This window comes from Sceloporus occidentalis, unplaced genomic scaffold (genome assembly GCF_023333645.1).
Source record: "Sceloporus occidentalis isolate IW3139 unplaced genomic scaffold, rSceOcc1.0.p SCAF_606, whole genome shotgun sequence".
Lineage (NCBI taxonomy): Eukaryota > Metazoa > Chordata > Lepidosauria > Squamata > Phrynosomatidae > Sceloporus > Sceloporus occidentalis.
Genome location: NW_028317586.1, coordinates 1 through 21560, shown reverse-complemented (window position 1 = coordinate 21560; position 21560 = coordinate 1). Strand labels below are relative to the sequence as shown.

Sequence of the window (21560 nt, the reverse complement as noted above, 5' to 3'; positions counted from 1 at the left end):
ATAGGAGACTGGGAGGAAGTTCTGACCAGTCAGATCCCTGAAGCAGTGGAAATAAGACACAGTCCAACCAAGGAAGGATACGGCTTACTAAATGTATCGTTACAGAAAAAAAAAACAACTGAATGATTTTGGGGGTGAAACCAGCCCGTCCGAGCGTTTACGTTCATAATTTATTATTGTTATTAGAAGTTACACCAAACAAGGAAGGGAAGGTGACGATTTATTGAGATAAATGACCATTTGGATAACGGAGTCACATTTTCAGTGGAACGGACAACAAAAAAAGTTGAATTACCCTCCAACAAGCCGGACGGAGGGTATCGCACCTCTCGGCCAACTGCCAACCAACCTTTGAATTTAAAAAAGTACCTACATTTTTTTTCCCCGAAAAAGAAAATAATGGGGGGGGAAAAAAAAAAGTCCACAAACCCCCCCCCCCAAAAACCTGATTGGCTGTAGTCTGTGACTTGCCCGATTGTGACGGCCCGGTTGTTTTGTCCTAAATAAGGCTAACATTAGTGAAATATGAGAGCGCGTGGCACTCAGGAGCAGCCCTCGCCGATGCGCTGGCAGGAACGGCCCACTTTCCGGTCCAGTTTCACCATTTTCATGATGGCCTCCTCGCGCCCGCGGCCCATGTGGTCAAACGTGCAGTCGTGCTGTTCCGGGAGGCGATGCAACATACAGAACACGTAACCTGCGCGGAGACAAAGAGAAAGAGCGCTACAGAGATTCATACAACACAAGATCGTCGCGGCCCCCGGGGCGACGCGGAAACCGACCCTCTTATCCACAAATTAAAATGTTACAAAAAGAGATCGGATTTTTGGCAAAACGGATTATAAAGCTCTATTACTTGAAAAGGGAGTAATAACAAAACTGTTGAAATCATAAAAGTTCAACAAACATAACCGGAATGGGCCTTGGAAAGTGAAGTGAGGAAGTTTTACTTTATGGGGAGGGAGGTTGATGAGTGGAACAGCCTCCCGGCAGAGGTGGTAGAGGGTAATACAGTGAGGGTATTAAACATGCATGGGATAGACATACGGCTCCTGAATCTAAGACGAGACCGACGACTGATTAAGGTTTGAGTCTCTACAGCACGGGCGAGAATGGATTTGAAATCAATGATATCTTTGGGGGGGGTAAAAAGCCTATTAATATTATAACTGCGGCATTTGTTTTGGGGGGCCTTTCCCTGTTTATAATCTCCATAATAGTTTAATGGATTTCTCTACATTAGAATCTTCCAATTTTCAGCATTAAGCAATGAAGTACCGAGCCGCGTACAACTGCACATCTTATATACCGTTTAACGTTCAAAACAACTAAAAGCCTTCTCTTTATCTCAATTTTTCCTATAAACTACACAATAAATTATCTGCAGACCTGGAGCCGCCGTCGCTGTCGGTCATGTGATATTTTGGGTGACTTTCCCGGCTCAAACACTGCACTGAGCTGATGCTTTATGGCGATGCTAATGAAGTCCGTTCCTCCATAGACTTTCATTAGTCAGAGAGTCCAGCTGGGTGAATAAGACTGAGGCATTCTATTGTTCCCCACAGGCAGTATGATAAGGAGTCGGGTGTTTAGTAGATCGGGGATCAGATAACAGAGCGAGAATCATACAAACGGCTGATATGCAGCTGCCTGAAAACTTTATATTATGGGGGGGGGGGGGAATGAAGGTTCGATCAGTTATTAAACCCGAGGGATTGCGTACTTTTTCCGCCCGCACTGTGGATGGGTCGGATTGTCATTGTTTGTTGTGATTAGTGAAGCCCGTTGTGTTTGTCTTTATTTGTGACTTAAATGTAGATCATTAAGAATGAATGCAGAAAACCCGGTAATTCCGAAGGGTTCACTTAAGTTTTCTTACAGCGGCAAGAAAAAAGTATGTGTTGCTCGCTCCCCCCCCGGCAAACAGAGGGTTAATTATCACCGGGATACAATGAGCACGGTATTAACCCTAGAAAACTCTCTTTCATGCGCACACTTCACTGGAGACACAACCCTCGACACAGATGCCATCCCCCCGAACCCCGACTTCTATTAAGGGCTGTAAGCGAACCAAACATTTTTATCGATTTTCAGGGGGTTTCTTTACACCTATATACGCGCATGCGCAACCCCGACGGGCAAATTAACGTAACACGAGGGATGGAAGCCCCTGAGATTTAGAAAAACAGGCCCGTTTCTTTCTTTTAAATCATGCAGTTTGCACACTTCCAGAGTATCGAGGAGGAGATAAAACGGGGGTCCTCCTCGCCCCGGGGGGGTGCATTCCGTTTGTTAGGAAGTGAACGTCGTTTGACGGAATTGCTGTCATGGGACACGCGGGAGAAAACGAAATCTACTTTACTGATTGTGAGCCGATTAAATGCTTTAATGAAATGGCGTTATCCGGGTACCTGGGGCACAAGAAATATCCGCAATTTAAAGAAAAAAACACTTTAAGTGACAAAAAGAAAGGAAAACAAAAACTGAAAACGCGGAGAGTTCTTTATACGACGCTGAAGCGCGAGATACTCTGCAGGTTTATTCATTTAAACAGGAGCTTCCCACAGAGCTGAACGTCTCACCCTGCGCGGCACGAAGGGCCGACCTCGGACAGCCTCTCCTCCAGGAAGGGAAAGTAACTCCGAGCACATAACAGCCCGGATCGAGTATCGGGACTCGCTGCAGAACCTCACAAGGCTCGGTCCGGGGACCAACGCGTTTCCATTAAATATAATGTTTCTAGAAGCAGGGAAGATGACCGCTCTCCTCCTCAAACACCCCCAGACATGCGCTGCATCGTGTAACGAGAAGTAACAGAAGCCGGCCGGTCATTTTATGTCTCATTCATGCTCCTTGTCAACTGCATTAAAAAGGGTTATTTGAGATACTAGAGCTGCCTAGCAACAGAGACTCGTCGTTCGTTCCAAACTCCTCCTCTACGTATCGCATCACAGCAGTGTGACCGCCGACAACCACTCCCAGTCCACTTTAAGCCAACGGACCTTCAAGGAAATGCCCCTTCTGTGACGTCAGAGCAGAGCAGTTCAGAGGGGACCCATGGAGCGGCCCTCATTCATATTTTTTGCCAGGAAACACTTCGGTCACATGACGGAAAAGCAGGCTGCGGCATAAACGGGAGCTCCTCGCGCGGAGTCAGGATGTGCGCAGCGGCACATGGCGTTAGGGCGTGCAAGACAGGCAGAAAACGCTAGAAAAAGAGCCTCTTATAACGCTGTGTAAATATGTGCGGGGCCGATATAAATACCCCTCCCCCCAGTGGATTTTTTTTTACAGAGAACAGCCCCCCCCCTCCCCAAAAGGGGTAAAAGCAGAACATACGGGGTATAAATGTCATATTTTTCAGGAGTCAAGAAGGATTTTCTCCCCACTAAGTGGCAAAATCCGGAAAAAAACGGCTTAATTGTTTTTTGTTTTTTTTGCTTTTTGGATAAAAAGCAAGAACGATCAGTTGACGGGGGGGGGGGGGGGAGACTCGGTGGGTTCGGGTCTTGTTTTAACTTTGTTTATATGTAGGAAACAAGCAAAAATACATCAGACAAGACCGGCCAAGCGAGCCGAAGCGCTAACTGCGCATGGACTACTTAATTTATTAACTAAAAAATTATAATTAAACCGGTTTTCATTCATAAATGAAAGATGGGCAGGTACAGCGTGGACAGGTAGGTACACGGGGCAGGTACAGCGTGGACAGGTAGGTACACGGGGCAGGTACAGCGTGGACAGGTAGGTACACGGGGCAGGTACAGCGTGGACAGGTAGGTACACGGGGCAGGTACAGCGTGGACAGGTAGGTACACGGGGCAGGTACAGCGTGGACAGGTAGGTACACGGGGCAGGTACAGCGTGGACAGGTAGGTACACGGGGCGGGTACACGGGGCAGGTGGGCACCTGCTCCACGTACACAACGTTCCGCATGTTCCACATAACCTGCAACTCCCACAACCCTTGGCGGACTTTTCCCGGATCCACGTCTTTCACGACAAGCGTTATGCCGAAGCTTTAACCCCCTACGTGCCGGCAGCGCGGGCGGGATAAAGAAATCTGGGCAGCGAAGGGTGCGCGTGGCTCAGCGTGTTTGCCACAAAAACCCGCGCGGCTCCTGAACGATTATCTATTTGTCTCACCAATCCCAGCCGGCCGGCCAAGGATGCGCAGAACTCCGTTTACAGATCGCTCTTTTGAAGATCAAAGGCGGGCGAGGATTGGTGTGCGTGCGCGGCCGAGGAGATCGGCATTTAATGAATTTTCTTTTTCCTCCCCTGTGTGGGTTCGTCGGCGCTCCTGCGGCGGGCTCCGGGGCAGAAATCGGTGCGGGGGAGACGGGGGGCTCGGTGACTGCGGCTCTCCGTGCCTCGGCTTTAATTGGCGCCTCATTAAAAAGTAATGAAAATGACATCTTCTGTTCCCGGCGCTCGAGGCGACGAACGCTACAAAGGGGGCCGCGCTCCTCGCCACTCGACCAATTTACGCGGCGACGGCTCGTAAGCGTTATTTATGAGCTGTGATTAATAACCGGTCGGAAGAAAACGACTAAAAAGCCCCCGGACCGGGGCGGCCCCTCCGATGGTGAAAACACACAGACGCCCTCTCATTCGCTTTCCTTTCCAAAGGCGGCTTTTTTTTCCGCCGCTCTCTCCCCTTTTCTTTTCCTCACTAAATGTCACCAATCCGAACCTCACCGCCACTCTCTTTACAGCTCATTTGAAGCGATAGGGGGGAGTTTGAGTCCTCGAGGGGTTAATCGGCAGAATCCTCCGCACCCTAATAACCGGACAGCTCCGCGTTCTAGAATCATCCGGCATTCCTGCTCTAGAGCCGGCAGGGATTGATGAAGAGCATCGGCGGGGACGTCTCTGTGGCCTGCGGCCCCCGGAAACCTGGATATAAAGGCGCCCACAATCTCATCGCGCATGTCATTAAGGGGTTAATTAGAAAGATGGGTCTAATATAACTAAAAGCAATTGCTATATGTAGATGGGATGTCAGGAACATTGCACTGGTTGCCATGGTGATTGCTCCAAATTAAGAGTTCAATGCAACAGAAACCAACACTGAACGTGACAGCGATGCAAACGCAGGACCCGGAAGCTGCAGCCCCTCTGCTGATACCAGACTGTAAATCAAAGCTGCCTCAGCCAGCTCCAACAGGACTCCCCTCATTCACCCGTTTCACATCTCATTGTACTGCGCTGCGGAATATGGTGGCGCTATATAAATCTTATATATATATATATATATATATATATATATAGAGCAAAAGAGAGAAAGCATTCCAGCGACTCATTAATACGATCCCGGCTCCCGGCTAAACGACCTCCATGAGTACTTCTGGACGTTAACGAGGAGAGAGAGAGAGAGGCAGACAGACAGAGACATCATCTGCGACTCAGAGGCAGACGGAGTATTTGGAGGGTATTTGGGGGAAACTCCGGACCCAGCGTGTGGACCGGAGGGGAATCGCTTCCAACCTGCAGCTTCCCTCACCAGAAACACTCGAATTTTACCGACACGGGAAACATCGGTACTAAAATACTCATCTTATACAAAAAATCTATACTCGTTCCTAAAGGGGGAGTCCCACGACCAGTAATATAACCCCCCCGGCGCTATATACAGTAATATAACTCCCCCCCGGCGCTATATACAGTAATATAACCCCCCCCCGGCGCTATATACAGTAATATAACCCCCACCCCCGGGCGCTATATACAGTAATATAACCCCAGTAATATCTGTAGACCTGGAGCCGCCGTCGCCGTCAGTCATGTGATATTTGAAGTTACTTTCCCGGCTCAAACACCGCACTGAGCTGATGCTTTATGGCGATGCCAATGAAGTCCGTTCCTCCATAGACTTTCATTAGTCAGAGTCTGGCTGGGTGATTAAAACTGAGGCATTCTATTTCTCCCCACAGGCAGTATGATAAGGAGTCGGGGTGTTTAGTAGTTCGGGGATCAGATAACGGAGCGAGAATCATACAAACGGCTGATATGCAGCTGCCTGAAAACTTTATATTATGGGGGGGAGGGAAACTAGAACAGAAGTTAGAAATGACATAACCTTAAATAATTACAAAATAGTCTGTAAATAAACTGAATCCTGAATATATTTGTGTTGTCCCCCATTACCCTTTCAGCTCCTGATGCCCCCCTGGCCGGGTTATCCAGTAAGTCCCGGCCCCCCGATCATTGACTCACCGCAGCGGCACGATCCCAGCTCCTGCTGCACCAGCTCCAATTTCATCTGGCAGCGGAAGCAGCGGCGCCGGCTCTTCTGTTTGGACCGGCTGCTGCTGTCGGGTCTGTCGGCGTCGTCAAGTAACCGGGGCCGCTTGGTAGGGGAAGGGTCGTCTTCTGACTGGGAATCTGGAACGGGACGACACTTGGATAATTATACATCTGACAACAATTCATTATATATATATATATTACTGTTCAAAAGTTTGGGGTCACTCGGCTGTTTTCATGGAAACCTAGGACATTTCTGTCTGTAACATTATTATGATGATGGGAACTGCAGTCAAAAAGGAAGCCCACTACGTGGACGCCCCGAACGGACAACTCGAGGCCAACTCATTAATTAAATCCTGTTTCTGCAGTTTCCCGATGTGAGTGGAGGAGGGTAAATGTATCGGTGAGGAGGGGTAATTAGCCCCGCTATGACAACTAACTTCTCTCTGCTCAGGTGACAAAACCCCCATCTATACCCCCGCCCCCCCCCCCCCAAAAAGTGATAGGAACCCAGAACCTGCCGGCGGGTCGGATCCCCTCGGCGTCTCCTCACGCGGGCGCCGTTAGATCTCATAACTTCATTACATTTTCAGGATTTTAATTTATTTCTGTGGCGGGGGGTTAAGGGGGGTCCGCGGAGCAGTTTTTTCGCGGGCCCCCTGAAGACGCGGGCGTGGAGAAGAATGGGAAGACGGTAATTAACATTTACAGAATTTATTCTCGTGCCACGAAGCCGGCAAATGACGGAATTTGTATTCAAAGCAGACTCGTTAGCGAGATGAGACGCTGGAGAAGATGCGGCTCGAAAATGTTACCGAGACGAGTCAAGAGCCGCTGACCCCGAGCCGAACGCAATTCCACGGATCCGTGCGCCGGCCGGACACGGGGCGATGGTTAACACTTCGACTGCTGCGACCCATTCACTTAGAAAGCCACCAACCAAGAAAAAGCAAAGCGATGCGGTTCAGAGCCACTGGCAGACAAAGAGTTAAAATGCATACAATAAGCCTATGGTTTAACGGCCCCGCCTACTTAAAGGGATCATCAAAATGTTATAATTTTTATCGCATACCATTTTAACAAAATCTGTGTTTTTGTATTATGCGGAAACTAAAAATAGCCCCGTAATATAAATGTTTCAGGCAGCTGCATATCAGCCGTTTGTATGATTCTCGCTCTGTTATCTGATCCCCGATCTACTAAACACCGCGACTCCTTATCATACTGCCTGTGGGGAACAATAGAACAGCTCAGTCTTAATCACCCAGACAGACTCTCTGACTAATGAAAGTCTATGGAGGAACGGACTTCATTAGCATTGCCATAAAGCATCAGCTCAGTGTGGTAAACTCTGACCCTCTGTCTGTTAAGGGCTGCGGGGGAGACCCTCCTCGAACCGACACCGACACGAAGAATTCTGTTTTTAAGAGATGCTACCCCAACAAAAACGTTCAAAAATACCTCGTTTTTGGTTCTGCTTAACACAACGCAGTCAGATTTTTGGCAGAGGGATTGAAGACGCGACAGGAGAACAAAAAAAACAATCACTCGTCGAGTTATCCCCTCCGAAACACACAGATTCTGGTAATGAACGCGGGGGCGGCAGCGACCGAAGCAATTAGGCGGGTTTACGGCGGACACTTCTGACTCTAATGCACTGCGGCCCCCGTCTAGTCGCCCGTCTCTCCTGCTGTAACGACTCAAACCTTAATCAGTCGTTGGTCTCGTCTTAGATTCAGGAGCCGTATGTCTATCCCATGCATGTTTAACCCCCTCACTGTATTACCCTCTACCACCTCTGCTGGGAGGCTGTTCCACTCATCTACCACCTTCCCAGTAGAGTAAAACTAATATCACATCTAAGCCTCAGGACCAATAAAAGACGGGCATAAGAAACCGTATTGGTGGCTTCATCGGTGAGGACCCGCTCCACCTCTACGCAGCTCTCCCCGCATTTACATTTCGTGGCGGATTAATTTTTATGTCTGGAAGTTTGAGACTCATTAAGTCTCCCGGCAGACAATCAATGCTTTCTACACCCCGCTGGGTGTTTGTGAACCGGGTTATGGGAAAATAACGAGATAAAGAGATTGCAATCAATACCTGACCAGATTATTAACCCCCCTGCGTCCAGAAACACAACAAACAACAAAAAAAAAAAAAGTGTTTTCTTTTAAGAAGAACCAGGAAGTTTCATTAAATAGAATGTTGGGAACGCAGACACGGAGGCTACTTCTGCGTATGCTGGTTGGGGTGGCTTTATTGCCCCTGCAAATTGCACCGATCAGCTGCCAGCCACAGGAGGGGCAACATAATGGGGAGGAACAAGTCTTGAAACCAGCACAAGATGGCTGCGCCACCAGGAAAGTATCTGGGGTGGTGTCGATGTAACGCCAGAATGGCCCTTTACGTTGCTCTCTATGTATTTTACAGAGAAGCCGATCTTTTATTTAAAGATCACGGACCCGGCTCCTCTCTTGCGCCCGCTGACAGTATACACGGCAGAGACAATCACCCTTCTTTCATCCGCTAATACAATCGGTATGCTGAGTACAGATGATTGCAATTATAACAGTGATGTGAATGGATAATGTATGTAAATGGCGGTGATTACTCCCCCCCCTGCGAGGCGACGAAGCCAAAGGTGACCTCCGCTCAAACTTTTGTCTGGAGGTCCCGGTGGTCAGAGCTTTACTTATTTTACATTCCGGGGACAAGGTACGTATGTTTGAATACATGCGAGCATCAATATATATGTAACGATGAATGCTGGCGCGTGCGGATGAATGCCGGCGCGGGAACGTGGAGGAAGAGAGGAGACAGACACAGGAAAGCTAAGGTGCACAATAACTCCCATCACTGATGACCCTGCACGGCAGTAGTTTAGTAGGCTGGGGTGGCTCCGGCAGCAGGTCTCGGAGCCCCTGGAGCACACGGAGTTAAGGCTCACACTAAAAGCTTAAAAACATTTAAGACATAACAGGGCTGGTAACATAACATGAAAAGGCGACCCCCCCTTGGAGCTCTCCTTTAATACCCCTGGCAGGGGAAGGATCTCAGAGCGGGGCAGACTGATAAAAAAAACAAAAAACAACAAAACATGCTACGAGAATGTATATCGCCGCACGCGTGCATTAGATATGCATCCTGAAACGGAACGGGAAGCGGGCTGCGCATGTGCCGAGCCAGTCCTGTACTTTATTTTAAGGTCATTTGTAACGATACACACGAGCGCCAGGGTCGCCCCGGCCGAGGATTTGGCAGAACGTCACATTATCCCAAAACGGCCATTAAAATAATGGAATAAACTCACTGAGCGCAGCCAAGTATCTGCTAAGTGCTCGCTACTGATGCTTTTTATGGGAGGTATCGCGCAGGCACAAGCTCGGCAGATCTATCGCTCTGATCTTTTTGGTACCGCTTAAAAAGTTTGCGGGAGCCACAAAGAGCGGGGGGGTATGCCTAAAATCCGGAATCTTCAAATTCAGTAAATATGGTTACAGTGTGAGGGCCGCGGGGGCCGCCGCTCCTCCGTGGAGGCCAGAAATGGTTTTAGGGTCAGTATCTTCCAGGAGCGCGGCGCTCCAATCATGTGACCCTTCCTATGAATTCTCTATATTGTTGGCTGGCTGGATATAAAGAGTTAACTACATTTCATTAAAGCTGCTGTTCCACTTAGACCCCCCCCCCCATTTCCCCTGCTTTTGTATTCATATTATAATAAACTTATTTCCGTTGTAAATAATTGTCCTGTTTTCCTGTAGTTTCTTGTTAAAAAGCGGACCCTCTTAGTTTGTGCCCTCTGCTCTGCCCTGCCTGCCAATCACTCATCACAGAGGGGGCGTTTGCTTCAATGTCTATTAGTTTAACGAGGTCTGGGAGTGGTTGCCGGATGTCTGACTGCTGTGATGTCATACATAGGGAAAAGCTTTGGAACAATGACATGTCTCTATTGCTAAGCAGCTCCAGTATCTCGATAAACTTTGTAACGCAGCCTTTAAATGACCGGGATCAATGCGTAGAAAAAAATAACAGACAGATATGGTACCGGGGCTCCAGGGGAATTCTCTCTCTTTAAGGAACGTATTGAGTTTTACTTAATTGCCGCTACTTTACTTTTTATTAACTCATAAAAAGAACATGTTTAGAATATGTAATATATTTTATATACAAAATGTTTATACAATTGTAATATATATATTAAAATTATGTGCATTATAATATATTCATATTTATATCATGTATAAAAATAATAGTATTACTATAATAAATATGTTGTATTAAATGGACCCATTCCCTGCTTTACAGGGCAGATTCGTTGGACGCACATGCGCAATCAGCATTCCAGACTGGCAGGAGTCTTGTGACATTGTGGGGTGGGGGTTGTCAGATAAAAAAAAAAAAAAAAAAAAAAAAAAAAGTGTTAACCATGAAAATGAATATTTAGAAGAGAAATAAAATGGCGGCTAACGAGTAAAAAACAAAAACAACTTGTCAGAATGGGTTGTTACCTGAGTCGCAGGATCTTTTGGCTGGCGTAGATAAGGAGACGTGAGAGGGTCCTGTGCAGGCCCCACCTGGAGAGGGAGAAAAATATCAGCACACATTTTTAGTTGGACTTTTTTCAACCCCCCCACCCCTAAAAAAAAAAAAAAAGGGGGGGGACATATATTGGAATTGTAAAAAACCTTATCCTGCATTTTATTTAATGAGATCTAATGTGACGAATGCCTGCCCTGCACTCAGCATGTATGATAAAACCTCACATGCTTTCTGCAGCCTCCTGACGCTGTGCAGACATATTTATCATAGATTATTATTCACATTCTCACGGATTGCATTCATTCGCCAGCGCGGGACAGAGAATTAAAACCCCTCGTGGCAGTTGCTAAGGCGCTGATAAAATAATGATTTTTATGGACTCGAGCTGCTTTTTTGATATGGAAAGTCACGGCTTTGGTAAAACGCGTAATATATTTTATTAATAACAGGCACATAGATTTAACGCGGTTGCGAAACCACGCAGGAGCCGTCGGGAAACGGGAGCCCAGCTGCTGAACGTGGAGCCTGCGGCCGGCACCGGGGGGAGAGCGGAGGTCGCGGAGCTCACGCAAAACTCGTATTTAACGGTATTTGTCAAATTATGGATTTATTCCCAGGGTAAAGACGTTGACGTTGGAAACGAGAGGCGCCGACTCTGATGACGCTTGTTAACCAACATTTATAGCACCAACATGTGTCGTAGTGCTGTACAACCAGGTGGATAGCACTAACCCCTAACGCTGCTACGCTGCCGAATGTAACTTTTTACCGACTAAACGCTTTAAAGGCAGCGAAGGAGACGTCAGATTGTTTAAAGCATGTGTTACATGTGTACTCGTTATTAATGATCCTGCGGCGAGGCGCACCGGGCCTTCCCTAAAGACAGACGGATTCATTCTTCACCGGAGAAATTTAAAAAACGGCTTCAACAGACGCGGGATCCGTCCCCGTGGAGCACTAACGCGGTCCTAGAGGGAGCAGCCAAAGTGACCATATCCACCTAACGGCGGGCCCTCGCTCTACGCCAGGTGTGCTCCCAAAATCCATGCGCTAAAAGCTGGGTATGAGGGTATCGCAGGGTTCTACAGCCCTAAAAGCCCCGATAATGCGTATAGAAACAGCAGGAAACGGCTTTATAAAATAAACGGGGTAAATAAACACATTATTCTTCTTCTAAATACCCCGCTCAGTTACACGAATACCCGGGGATAGGTACAAAGTTGCATAAAAAAGTACGGGGTAAAGCTTTAAAAGTACCCCTCTCTGGCCCTTCGTGGGGTAACGGTGTCTCAGCGGGCAATTTGTTTGGGAGGATTAAATAATGGTCTCACAGGAAGTGAACAGTGAGTGGGAGGAACTGAGACCATCATAGGGGGAGGGGACAGAAAGTGGGAGGAGCTTCCCTGACGGAATGAGGACGACGGGGAGGCTACATTTATTATGTGGATTCCATGCAGCATTAGTCTGATTGCAAAAACATTAACCCATTCCGGTTAATCCCAGTTACATCAACACACCGGCCCCTGCATGATGTATAGTGATATCTGCGAGCCGGCCCCTGTATAATGTATAGTGATATCTGCGAGCCGGCCCCTGTATAATGTATAGTGAAATTGACACACTGGCCCCTGTATAATGTATAATTAAATCAGCGAGCTGGACCCTGGTATAATGTATAGCGAAATCAGCGAGCCGGTCCCTACATAATATCTAGTGAAATCGGCACCCCGGCCCCTGTATAATGTATAGTTAAATTGGAAATCCGGCCCCTGTACACGGTATAGTTGTCGAGCCATCCTCTGTACAGCGCTACGGAATTTGATGGCGCTATATAGAACAATAATAATAATAATAATAATAATGTATTGATGAATTGGCGAGCCAGCCCGTGTAGCGTGTCGTTACATCGGTGACGGTTACGTGACGGCTGTCGTCCCGCGGTGCGTTGGAGCAGAAGCCGTCTCTTTTAATCCCCGTTACATTAGCGTGCGGACGGCTCTCCCACCCGGGACCTGCGCAGCCCGCAGCCTCTCTCCTCCGTGGCAGTATTCAGTAAATGAGCGCTGGCCGGCATCCAGCCGATCCCCCGCTCCTCCGGCACGTCCGCTCTCCTCCGGCACGTCCGCGCTCTCTGGAGAGCTTGTTAAGCCAGCGGGCCGGCTCGGTGACTTCGGGGATGCGCTGCGGATGGGTTAAGATTAATGGATACCCCGGTAACCGCCTGCGTGCTGCAGCTTTGATAATTGGGACGGCTTTTGAAACAAGCAGACAAATTAAGGTTGCTGTTTAACATGTCAGGCGCCGGGTAACTTATTCCACGCGAGGTGTGCAGGCGCGAGGTTCCCATAGCAGCCGCTAAGACCTCTGCAAGCAACGTCACGCCGAGAACACGGGATGAGCTGCAAAAACAACACGCGCCGGGTTTTAAGCCTAATTATGCTTTTTAATCCTAGCCAGAGAAACGGCTTCCATTCGTAGAAACACCCGAGACGGCGGCTCGCTTGTGATATTTGGGGTCACTATTTCGATTGCACGATTTGATCTATACATTGTGCAAGAAAAAGGCACGGATCAGGAGATTTTGTTTAAATTCATTAAATTCTGCATAAAAACGCGAGTGATGCTGAACATCTAAACGCCTCCCAGAAACGATCCTTTAATTACATAAAATTTGGCCTCGCTCATAATATTTCAGGGAAAGCTTAACTGTCACGTGACACGAAAGGAGGCACTGATACGTTGTTGCCATAGACACAGAAAAGGCTGTGTGATTAAACCGTCGCTGAGACGTATAGGATGCCAGCTCTGCCTATACTTTTTTTTGGTAAGTGTAACACCTGCTCCTAATCTCACGGTCCGATACGAGGAACCAGCGATGTCCAGGAGCCACCAGACCACAACCCCCATCATCTTCAGCCACCCGTTGAGACACAGTCTGCGCAGAGTCAAAAGGATCTGGGTTCTCCAGCGCCACCCGGATCGCAGTTAGACAAGGTTCTGCCGAGTTTTTTGGATCAGTATTGGGTCCGCGTAGTCCCTCTGACCGGACGTAATGAGAGCGATTCCAGAGGGGAGACACAAACGGTCAAACACATCGAGGATTGCGCCGTCTCCCCATCCTGTTCTCCCCAACGTCTCCCCATCGTCTCCCTTCCTGTTCTCCCCAACGTCTCCCTTCCTGTTCTCCCCAACGTCTCCCTTCCTGTTCTGCTCCTGGACCCGCGCCGGATTGCCCGTTCCTCGTGTTCTCCGTTATCCCCCCCCCCCGGTATAACCCCTGGCCCAGCAGGATGTGTAATCAAGACCATTGAGGTCAAGACAATCGAGGAGATCCCCGTGGCCCCTGCAGGCGAATACGCAAAGATTTCTACATATTAACAAGAACAGCCATGAAGAGCGAAGGGCCAGGGGAGACGTGACGTCAAAGGACTGAAAACGTAGTAGACTCCATGAACAGACATCCGGCAGTGAAGGTAGCCTGTAAGGTCTGGCATGCGCTTAAAGCTCTCCTAAATAATTCATGGTGACAGGCCGGGCTGCTGCCTCTTGTCGTGTAATAGGGCCGATATAAATACCCCCCACAGCTCCAAAGGTCCTGATGTTGGGTACGTTTTCTCGAATGTTCCATACGGCATCTGCCGCCGGCCGTCCACTCGGCCCTAACGAGATCAAAGGAAAACGGGACCCCAGATGCTCTGCAATAACTCTCTCCGGTATCCATGCGCGACATTACACGGGGCGCTGCAGATTTATAGGGCTCTCAGAATTCTCTTAATTAACATGACATTTACATAACAGTAGCTCGTTAATTCCAGGCTACAGGCACCGAGGGCTAATTAGTAATGCATTATCCCTTCTCAAACAGGTTGTCAGATTTGTTCCATCATCAACATCATCATCGCGAGCGCGTTCACCATTTACCTTTCCGGCAGCTAATGCCTCCGATTAACCCTTCCTCTGCCAGAGGCTGACTCCGGTTCCTCTGCCCAATCAGCACGCTCGGCAGTAACCCCGCTTCCCAGTGACGTCGCCAGGGCCCTCCGCCGGGCACAATGAATATAAACAGCCTAGAACCTCTAGGACTTTTAAACAGGCATGTCGGAATATATGTCTATATACCCAAAGCCGGTTACCCCCGTGTAACTGCCCCTTAGGGTTTTTGGGGGTATGTCGCGGGGTCGGAACGCACGCCCCGTAGGCACTTACATTCGTCTTTGCTGGAGGAAGCTACATTCAGGTCTGTGGGGAGTTGCTGGGTGGGATTAACAGTCGGAGGGGGTATCGAGGTATTGCCGTTGTTGCTGTCTGTCTCACTGGGGAACACATCTGATTGGCTGGTGCCTGTGCTGGGGGTGGGGTCCTCATCTGGCTGCTTCTTCTGGAAATCTACAAAACAAAGAGGTGAGATCTGGTTAGAAACATAGACCCTGTCAGCAAATCGGCCCCATTCGGCCCCATCTAGTCTGATGTAACAACTTAAACCTTAGTCTCGTCTTCCCTCCCACTTCTGCTGGGAGGCTGTCCCACTTATCTACTATTACAGAACAGAACCTTGCAGCAAATCTCTCTGACACCCGCCAAAGCCCAGATATCTGTACTGTATCCGAGAAACATTTTTGGTAACTGTATCCATTTCTGGACAAGAGCCATGTTTATTAACAGTAGCAGCCATTAATGAACCGGCTCCACGATTCCAACGCAGGCTGCGAACATTCTTTTAACAAATCATTTCCGCCATTATCGCTTTATAGAAATACCAGTAATGCCCGTTTCCCCTTCCGCCGACGGGATGCCCCCCGGAGCGCCAGCGATCCAATCAGCTAACAGACTCCGGATTTCCCTGCTGCAGAGCATCAGACGACACAGGGTTAAAATAATAAAACGGAATGTCTCGGGGCTGCCGATCGGCGGAGAATTTAAAGTCACTTATAGTAAACTACGTGCAATTAGCGGGAGGAGAAGTGCGGCTCCAACAGCTCGCGGTGAGACGGAAAAAGCCGCCGTCTCTGAAGTGCGCCGGTATCACAGTGCGAGCCCAGCTCGTGCCGGGGCAGTAAAACGACTGCCCAGAGTCCATATCTGCGCCGGGGGCTTGGGGGGCCGTATCAGGCCCTGCACGGGCAGTCTGTAATTGGTTCAAGATGCTTGTGATACAATGTTCATAGATTAAATAAGAGGCCTTGGAGGTCCCTTCTTCAAATGCCTGCTCCGGGACCCCTGTACACAGAAAGGAATAAAGGTTTTACGAAGAAGAGTCTCTAGATATATCTTTCAGAAGCCGAGAATCTCAAAGGCTTTCAACAAGATGTTAGACGTCTCTCAGAGGTCTCTCGGCGGATGTGGATGAAGTCTACAGATATTTGGTAGCGGAGATGAAGACCCCGTGATCAGTACTAAGATTTTTTCTTCCTATAGAAAGGGAAGTTCAAAAACTTTTTCCCAGAAAATGTTTGTTTTCAAACAGAATCAGAAGACCCTCAGTGTTCCGGGGCCATTAAAGCTTTATACAGCCATCAAAAATGCCACCGCCCAGGAGAAGACAATTTACTCTGCAGTGGCCACATGGACGCGCCGGGTTTTCTAAGGGTTAATCCCGAGCGGAGGGACCAGACACGTCTCCTCTGGTCGGACTGCGCTAAACTCTTGTCTCTCCGCCCTGTATCTGCGGGAGAAGCACCGAACCTGCGCGATGGTTGGGTTATCATGGCGGTTCCCTCTTGGCTGATCGCAGTCTGAGTCTTGGGAGAGTCGTGGGCTGAGTGAAGAACGTTAGTTAGCAGAGCGTCTGAAGTGCGGAGCGTTAGAGTCAAGTGCGACACCGAGGCAGCCGAGTGGGGCTGTTGATTGACCAATTCTCCACATGGATGGAGAGATCAGACATGGGGGGGGGGGGGGCAAGGAGAATAACCAGAAGTCTAGGAGATGTTGAGATTAAGGTATCGGACATCATGCAGAATGTGACTTCGGAGAGACTAGTCGGGGGGGGGGGGGGGGGGTGAGTTAGAGGGTAAGAGGTCACGAGAGGAGAGGTAGAAGAGTCCTTGGCACAGAGGAGGTACCGGATATTAGTTATCCAAGGGAGGAGGTGCAGAGAGATTTAGAGGATCACCAATGGAGAGCAGTAGGGGAAGTGAGCCAGGAGGGGATACTAAAGCCGTAACGGCGAGAGAGAATGGTGACGGATGTCACACGGATGAGAGCGCCGCAGTAAGTTTCCAGAGGATAAGTAAGGAGAAGTGACCTTTAACTTCAGCAGCGGGGAGATCGATAGTCATTCTGGTGAGGGCTGTCTCGGTAGAGCGTTACGGATGGAAACCAGATTGTAAAGAGAGTTAGAGGAAGGAAAATGAGTCAGGCGACCGAAGATTAAATGTTCCAGTGGTTTAGAGGCCAGGTGGGGATGGGAGACGGGGCGGTGGGGGGGAGACGGGTTGGCAGAAGATGGGGGGGACTGGGCGGTAGGGGGGAGATGTAGGCTCCATTGAAGGTTTCTTTTGAACGGGTCACATGGCAAGATGTCTAAAGGTGGAGCTGAAGAAGCCGGTGGAAGGAAAGAGGTTAAAAAGCTGGGTTAGGGCAGGTTGACGGGAGCTTCGAGGAGACGGCGGAGCGGGAAGAGCCAAGAAGGATATCACAAACCTCCTTTGGGGTGACCGGAATAAGGGCGTTGAGGGTGGCCGATGACAAGGAGAGGGGCTGAGGTGGCGATTAAATGGCTTCATTGGGGTGGATGTGATCTCTGATACCCCTTAACCCTTTCAGCATCAGACTGAGTAATGCGGAGTTCTGATCCGTGGAACGGAAGCACTTCCGCAGACCGGCGTTCCGAAGCAGTAGCCGCGCAGGAATCCGGCCCCCCGTCGGCCAGGTCTGCGGCATTTATCTGCTACGAAGGACTAGCCTGTCAGGGAACATCCTTCATCCGGAGCTCGCCGCCGCGCATGAGGAAGGCCTCGACAATCCACCGAGGGAAATTTCCATACGCTCGTGTATCAAAGTGTCAGGAAGCCGACTCCGAAACCGAAACCGACCCATATTTATGAACCCAAAAGGTCAAACGCTGAGACAATCTTTTCCGAGGACTCGGAGGGTAAAATAACCGCAGAGCCATTAAACATCTGGCGTGGGGCGGAGGAGCCGCGCAGGGACATGCCACAAACAGAAGAATGACACAAAGATTACCGGCCACCCTGTAAAAACGCGCCCAGAACGGTCTAAAAACCATCTGCATCGTACTCAGAGTATTTTAATATAGCCGGGGGGGGGGGGGGGGGGTTGTCCGTGTCAGGGGCAACAAAATGTCCCTTGAAGGATTTTTTTTTTTTTTTTTTAATAGAATGTGCCGTCCTACTACTTAGAGGTCACAAAAGTCCCTTCGTTCTGGGGAAACGGTGAACGTCGGTCATCGAATTCATTTCACCTCCTAGTAAAAAGCATCTAAATAAAAATAATAAATAAATATAATGAAAAGGAAAATGTAAAGAGGGGCTGGGGGGGCCCCGAGTCAGTAATTAAGTGAATCCTATGGGGCAGTGGGGATAAAACCAGAACCCCCCCCCCCCCCACATCAGGGGGGTTATTGGATCTATACAGCGAGAACTTCCACCCCCTCCGGGCAAAACAAATCAATCTGGCACGAGCATCCACTGCAGACTTTACATGCGAGATGGAAAGTTTAGGGAGATATCTGCGGCCCTCGGGGCCCCCAACGCTCATCATCTAAATTAATTGGAAGAATGTAGTTATAAGTGTGTTTCGGATTAACTCACTCAGTGCCAGGAGGGCGAGTACCACTCAAATTTATTAACCCATTAACATTCTTCACGGCCGTCGTGTCCTCGATGCTCAAACGCATCGGTAAACAGGATCTAAAGTCTTTCTACAAGCGCGCCGGATCGCAGCGGAGCCCGCAGGCATTCCAGGCAAGCAACAGGGCTGGTAAACCTGATTAAACCGGCATTAGGTTACCGGGCGGCCCACGGACTGCGCACGTATACACGGGGCAGCCCACGGACTGCGCACACATCACAGGTTTAGTTATTGTAACAATGTTACTGATGACGCAGCGCTGGTCTCATATCGCAGTACACCACTCAGCCCGATAGAGGGCAGCGGCGTGTTCTATATACACTCACTGGCCGTATTAGGTACGCGTTGCTAGTCCCGGGTCGGACCCCCTTTTGCCTTCATTCTTCGTGGCAGACTTTCTACATTCCTCAGAGATTTTGCTCCGTGTGGACATGATGACATCACGCGGTCGCTGCAGATTTGTCGGCTGCTCATCCATGATGCGAATCATGTGCAAGAATCCAGCGTGAGATGATGTGAGGTTTGTGACGCGGTGCGCTATCCTGCTGGAAGCGGCCCTCAGAAGATGGGGACACTGCGGTCATAAAGGGATGGACGCGGTCAGCAACAATACTCAGGTCGTCGGTCTCGTCTTAGATTCAGGAGCCGTATGTCTATCCCATGCGTGTTTAATCCCCTCACTGTATTACCCTCTACCACTTCTGCAGGGAGGCTGTTCCACTTTTACACTACCCTCTCAAAGTAAAACTTCCTTACATTCTATCTAAAAGCAGTGGATCGGGAGCTCCATTCCGGGATGATGTCAGCGATGAGATCAAAGTGTAGCTTTAAACGTTACATAAAGCAGGGATTGAGAGAATAGTTTAAAAGGAATTAAACCCCCCCCACCACCGAGCACTAAAATCCCTCTCCCACCTTAAATTAGCGCCATTAATATTCATGCGCAGATGGCGCGTCTGCCGAGATCTCAAGGCCTCAAGGTGTTTGTGAAAATCGTGCAAACCTACTAAGCATTAACCCGCTGTTGCCCTGACTGTAGCGCCGACATACTTATTACGGGGGCCAAAACTACAACCGGTTTAAAAAACAAACAGCGTAATATATTTGTGAAATTTTTTTTATCTGATTCTAGGAATAAAAAATTACTTTGATTACTTTGAGAAACCACTTTTTCCATGTTTAGTCCGGCAGCTCAAACTATTTCCGTGACGCTTCCCGCATGCGCAGCTGGTTATGTTGGGACCCCCCCAGTGCCGTCCCCGGGTCCGTTAGGTGCAGCCGGTGTTGCGAAATACACTTTCTCCAATTAACTGCCCATCTGCTATATAAGGGTTTAGCAAATACAGCCCTAAACACGAGACGGCACATTATATTCTCACTCAGTCATCCCGCTATCGGTGTGAAGGGAAGCCGTTATCGCCGCGCTAATTAATAGGAAATTGCAATTAAATGACACGGGTGTAATAACTGTTACACGTAACACCGCAGTAAATCACTTATCTGTTCTCTTCCCCGCAAACAGGAGCCCCGCAGCGTCCACGGGAAATAAATCATCCGCCGCGTCCAGGTTATCCGCCCCGGGAATCAACCTCGCTGGAAACTAGAATCCCACGCGGTGCCTCGGGAGCAGGAGGTCAGCGTCGGGACTACAGTAAGGTTATGGGTGGCTCGGTTTTAATCACCCAGCCGGGCTAATGAAACCCATGGAGGAACGGACTGCATTAGCATCGCCATAAAGCATCAGCTCAGTGTGGTTACATTGCTGTATACAGAGCTGGGGGGTTACATTACTGTATACAGCGCTGGGGGTTATATTACTGTATACAGCGCTGGGGGTTATATTACTGTATACAGCGCTGGGGGTTATATTACTGTATACAGAGCTGGGGGGTTATATTACTGTATACAGCGCTGGGGGTTATATTACTGTATACAGCGCTGGGGGTTATATTACTGTATACAGCGCTGGGGGTTATATTACTGTATACAGCGCTGGGGGTTATATTACTGTATACAGCGCTGGGGGTTATATTACTGTATACAGCGCTGGGGGTTATATTACTGTATACAGCGCTGGGGGGTTATATTACTGTATACAGCGCTGGGGGGTTATATTACTGTATACAGCGCTGGGGGGTTATATTACTGTATACAGCGCTGGGGGGTTATATTACTGTATACAGCGCTGGGGGTTATATTACTGTATACAGCGCTGGGGGTTATATTACTGTATACAGCGCTGGGGGTTATATTACTGTATACAGCGCTGGGGGTTATATTACTGTATACAGCGCTGGGGGGTTATATTACTGTATACAGCGCTGGGGGGTTATATTACTGTATACAGCGCTGGGGGGTTATATTACTGTATACAGCGCTGGGGGGTTATATTACTGTATACAGCGCTGGGGGGTTATATTACTGTATACAGCGCTGGGGGTTATATTACTGTATACAGCGCTGGGGGTTATATTACTGTATACAGCGCTGGGGGTTATATTACTGTATACAGCGCTGGGGGTTATATTACTGTATACAGCGCTGGGGGGTTATATTACTGTATACAGTGCTGGGGGGTTATATTACTGTATACAGCGCTGGGGGTTATATTACTGTATACAGCGCTGGGGGTTATATTACTGTATACAGCGCTGGGGGTTATATTACTGTATACAGCGCTGGGGGTTATATTACTGTATACAGTGCTGGGGGTTATATTACTGTATACAGCGCTGGGGGTTATATTACTGTATACAGCGCTGGGGGTTATATTACTGTATACAGCGCTGGGGGTTATATTACTGTGTACAGCGCTGGGGGTTATATTACTGTGTACAGCGCTGGGGGTTATATTACTGTATACAGCGCTGGGGGTTATATTACTGTATACAGCGCTGGGGGTTATATTACTGTATACAGCGCTGGGGGTTATATTACTGTATACAGCGCTGGGGGTT

At 48.8% G+C, this 21560-nt stretch overlaps 1 protein-coding gene across 1 annotated transcript; it reads right to left on the bottom strand.

Annotated features, from left to right (window-relative positions):
- Positions 1 to 542: 542 nt before the first annotated feature.
- On the bottom strand, positions 543 to 17673 carry LOC149271001 (AN1-type zinc finger protein 3 homolog). Its single transcript, XM_089507694.1, has 6 exons — positions 17541 to 17673; positions 15821 to 16011; positions 15001 to 15202; positions 10764 to 10829; positions 6220 to 6387; positions 543 to 697 (listed from the first exon to the last, which is right to left on the bottom strand). The coding sequence occupies exons 1-6, from the start codon at positions 17671 to 17673 to the stop codon at positions 543 to 545; spliced, it is 915 nt and encodes a 304-aa protein (XP_089363820.1).
- Between the last annotated feature and the right edge of the window lie 3887 nt (positions 17674 to 21560).

Bases quoted from the DNA above. Each gene is read 5' to 3' on its own strand.
- LOC149271001 (XM_089507694.1), bottom strand. From the start codon at position 17,673: ATGCCGCAGACCTGGCCGACGGGGGGCCGGATTCCTGCGCGGCTACTG. The intron at 15,203-15,820 runs GTGATACCGGCG...GTTTCTAACCAG, and splicing joins GCACGAGCTGGGCTCGCACT to ATCTCACCTCTTTGTTTTGT. The intron at 10,830-15,000 runs GTAAGTGCCTAC...CTCCCTCTCCAG, and splicing joins TTCCTCCAGCAAAGACGAAT to GTGGGGCCTGCACAGGACCC.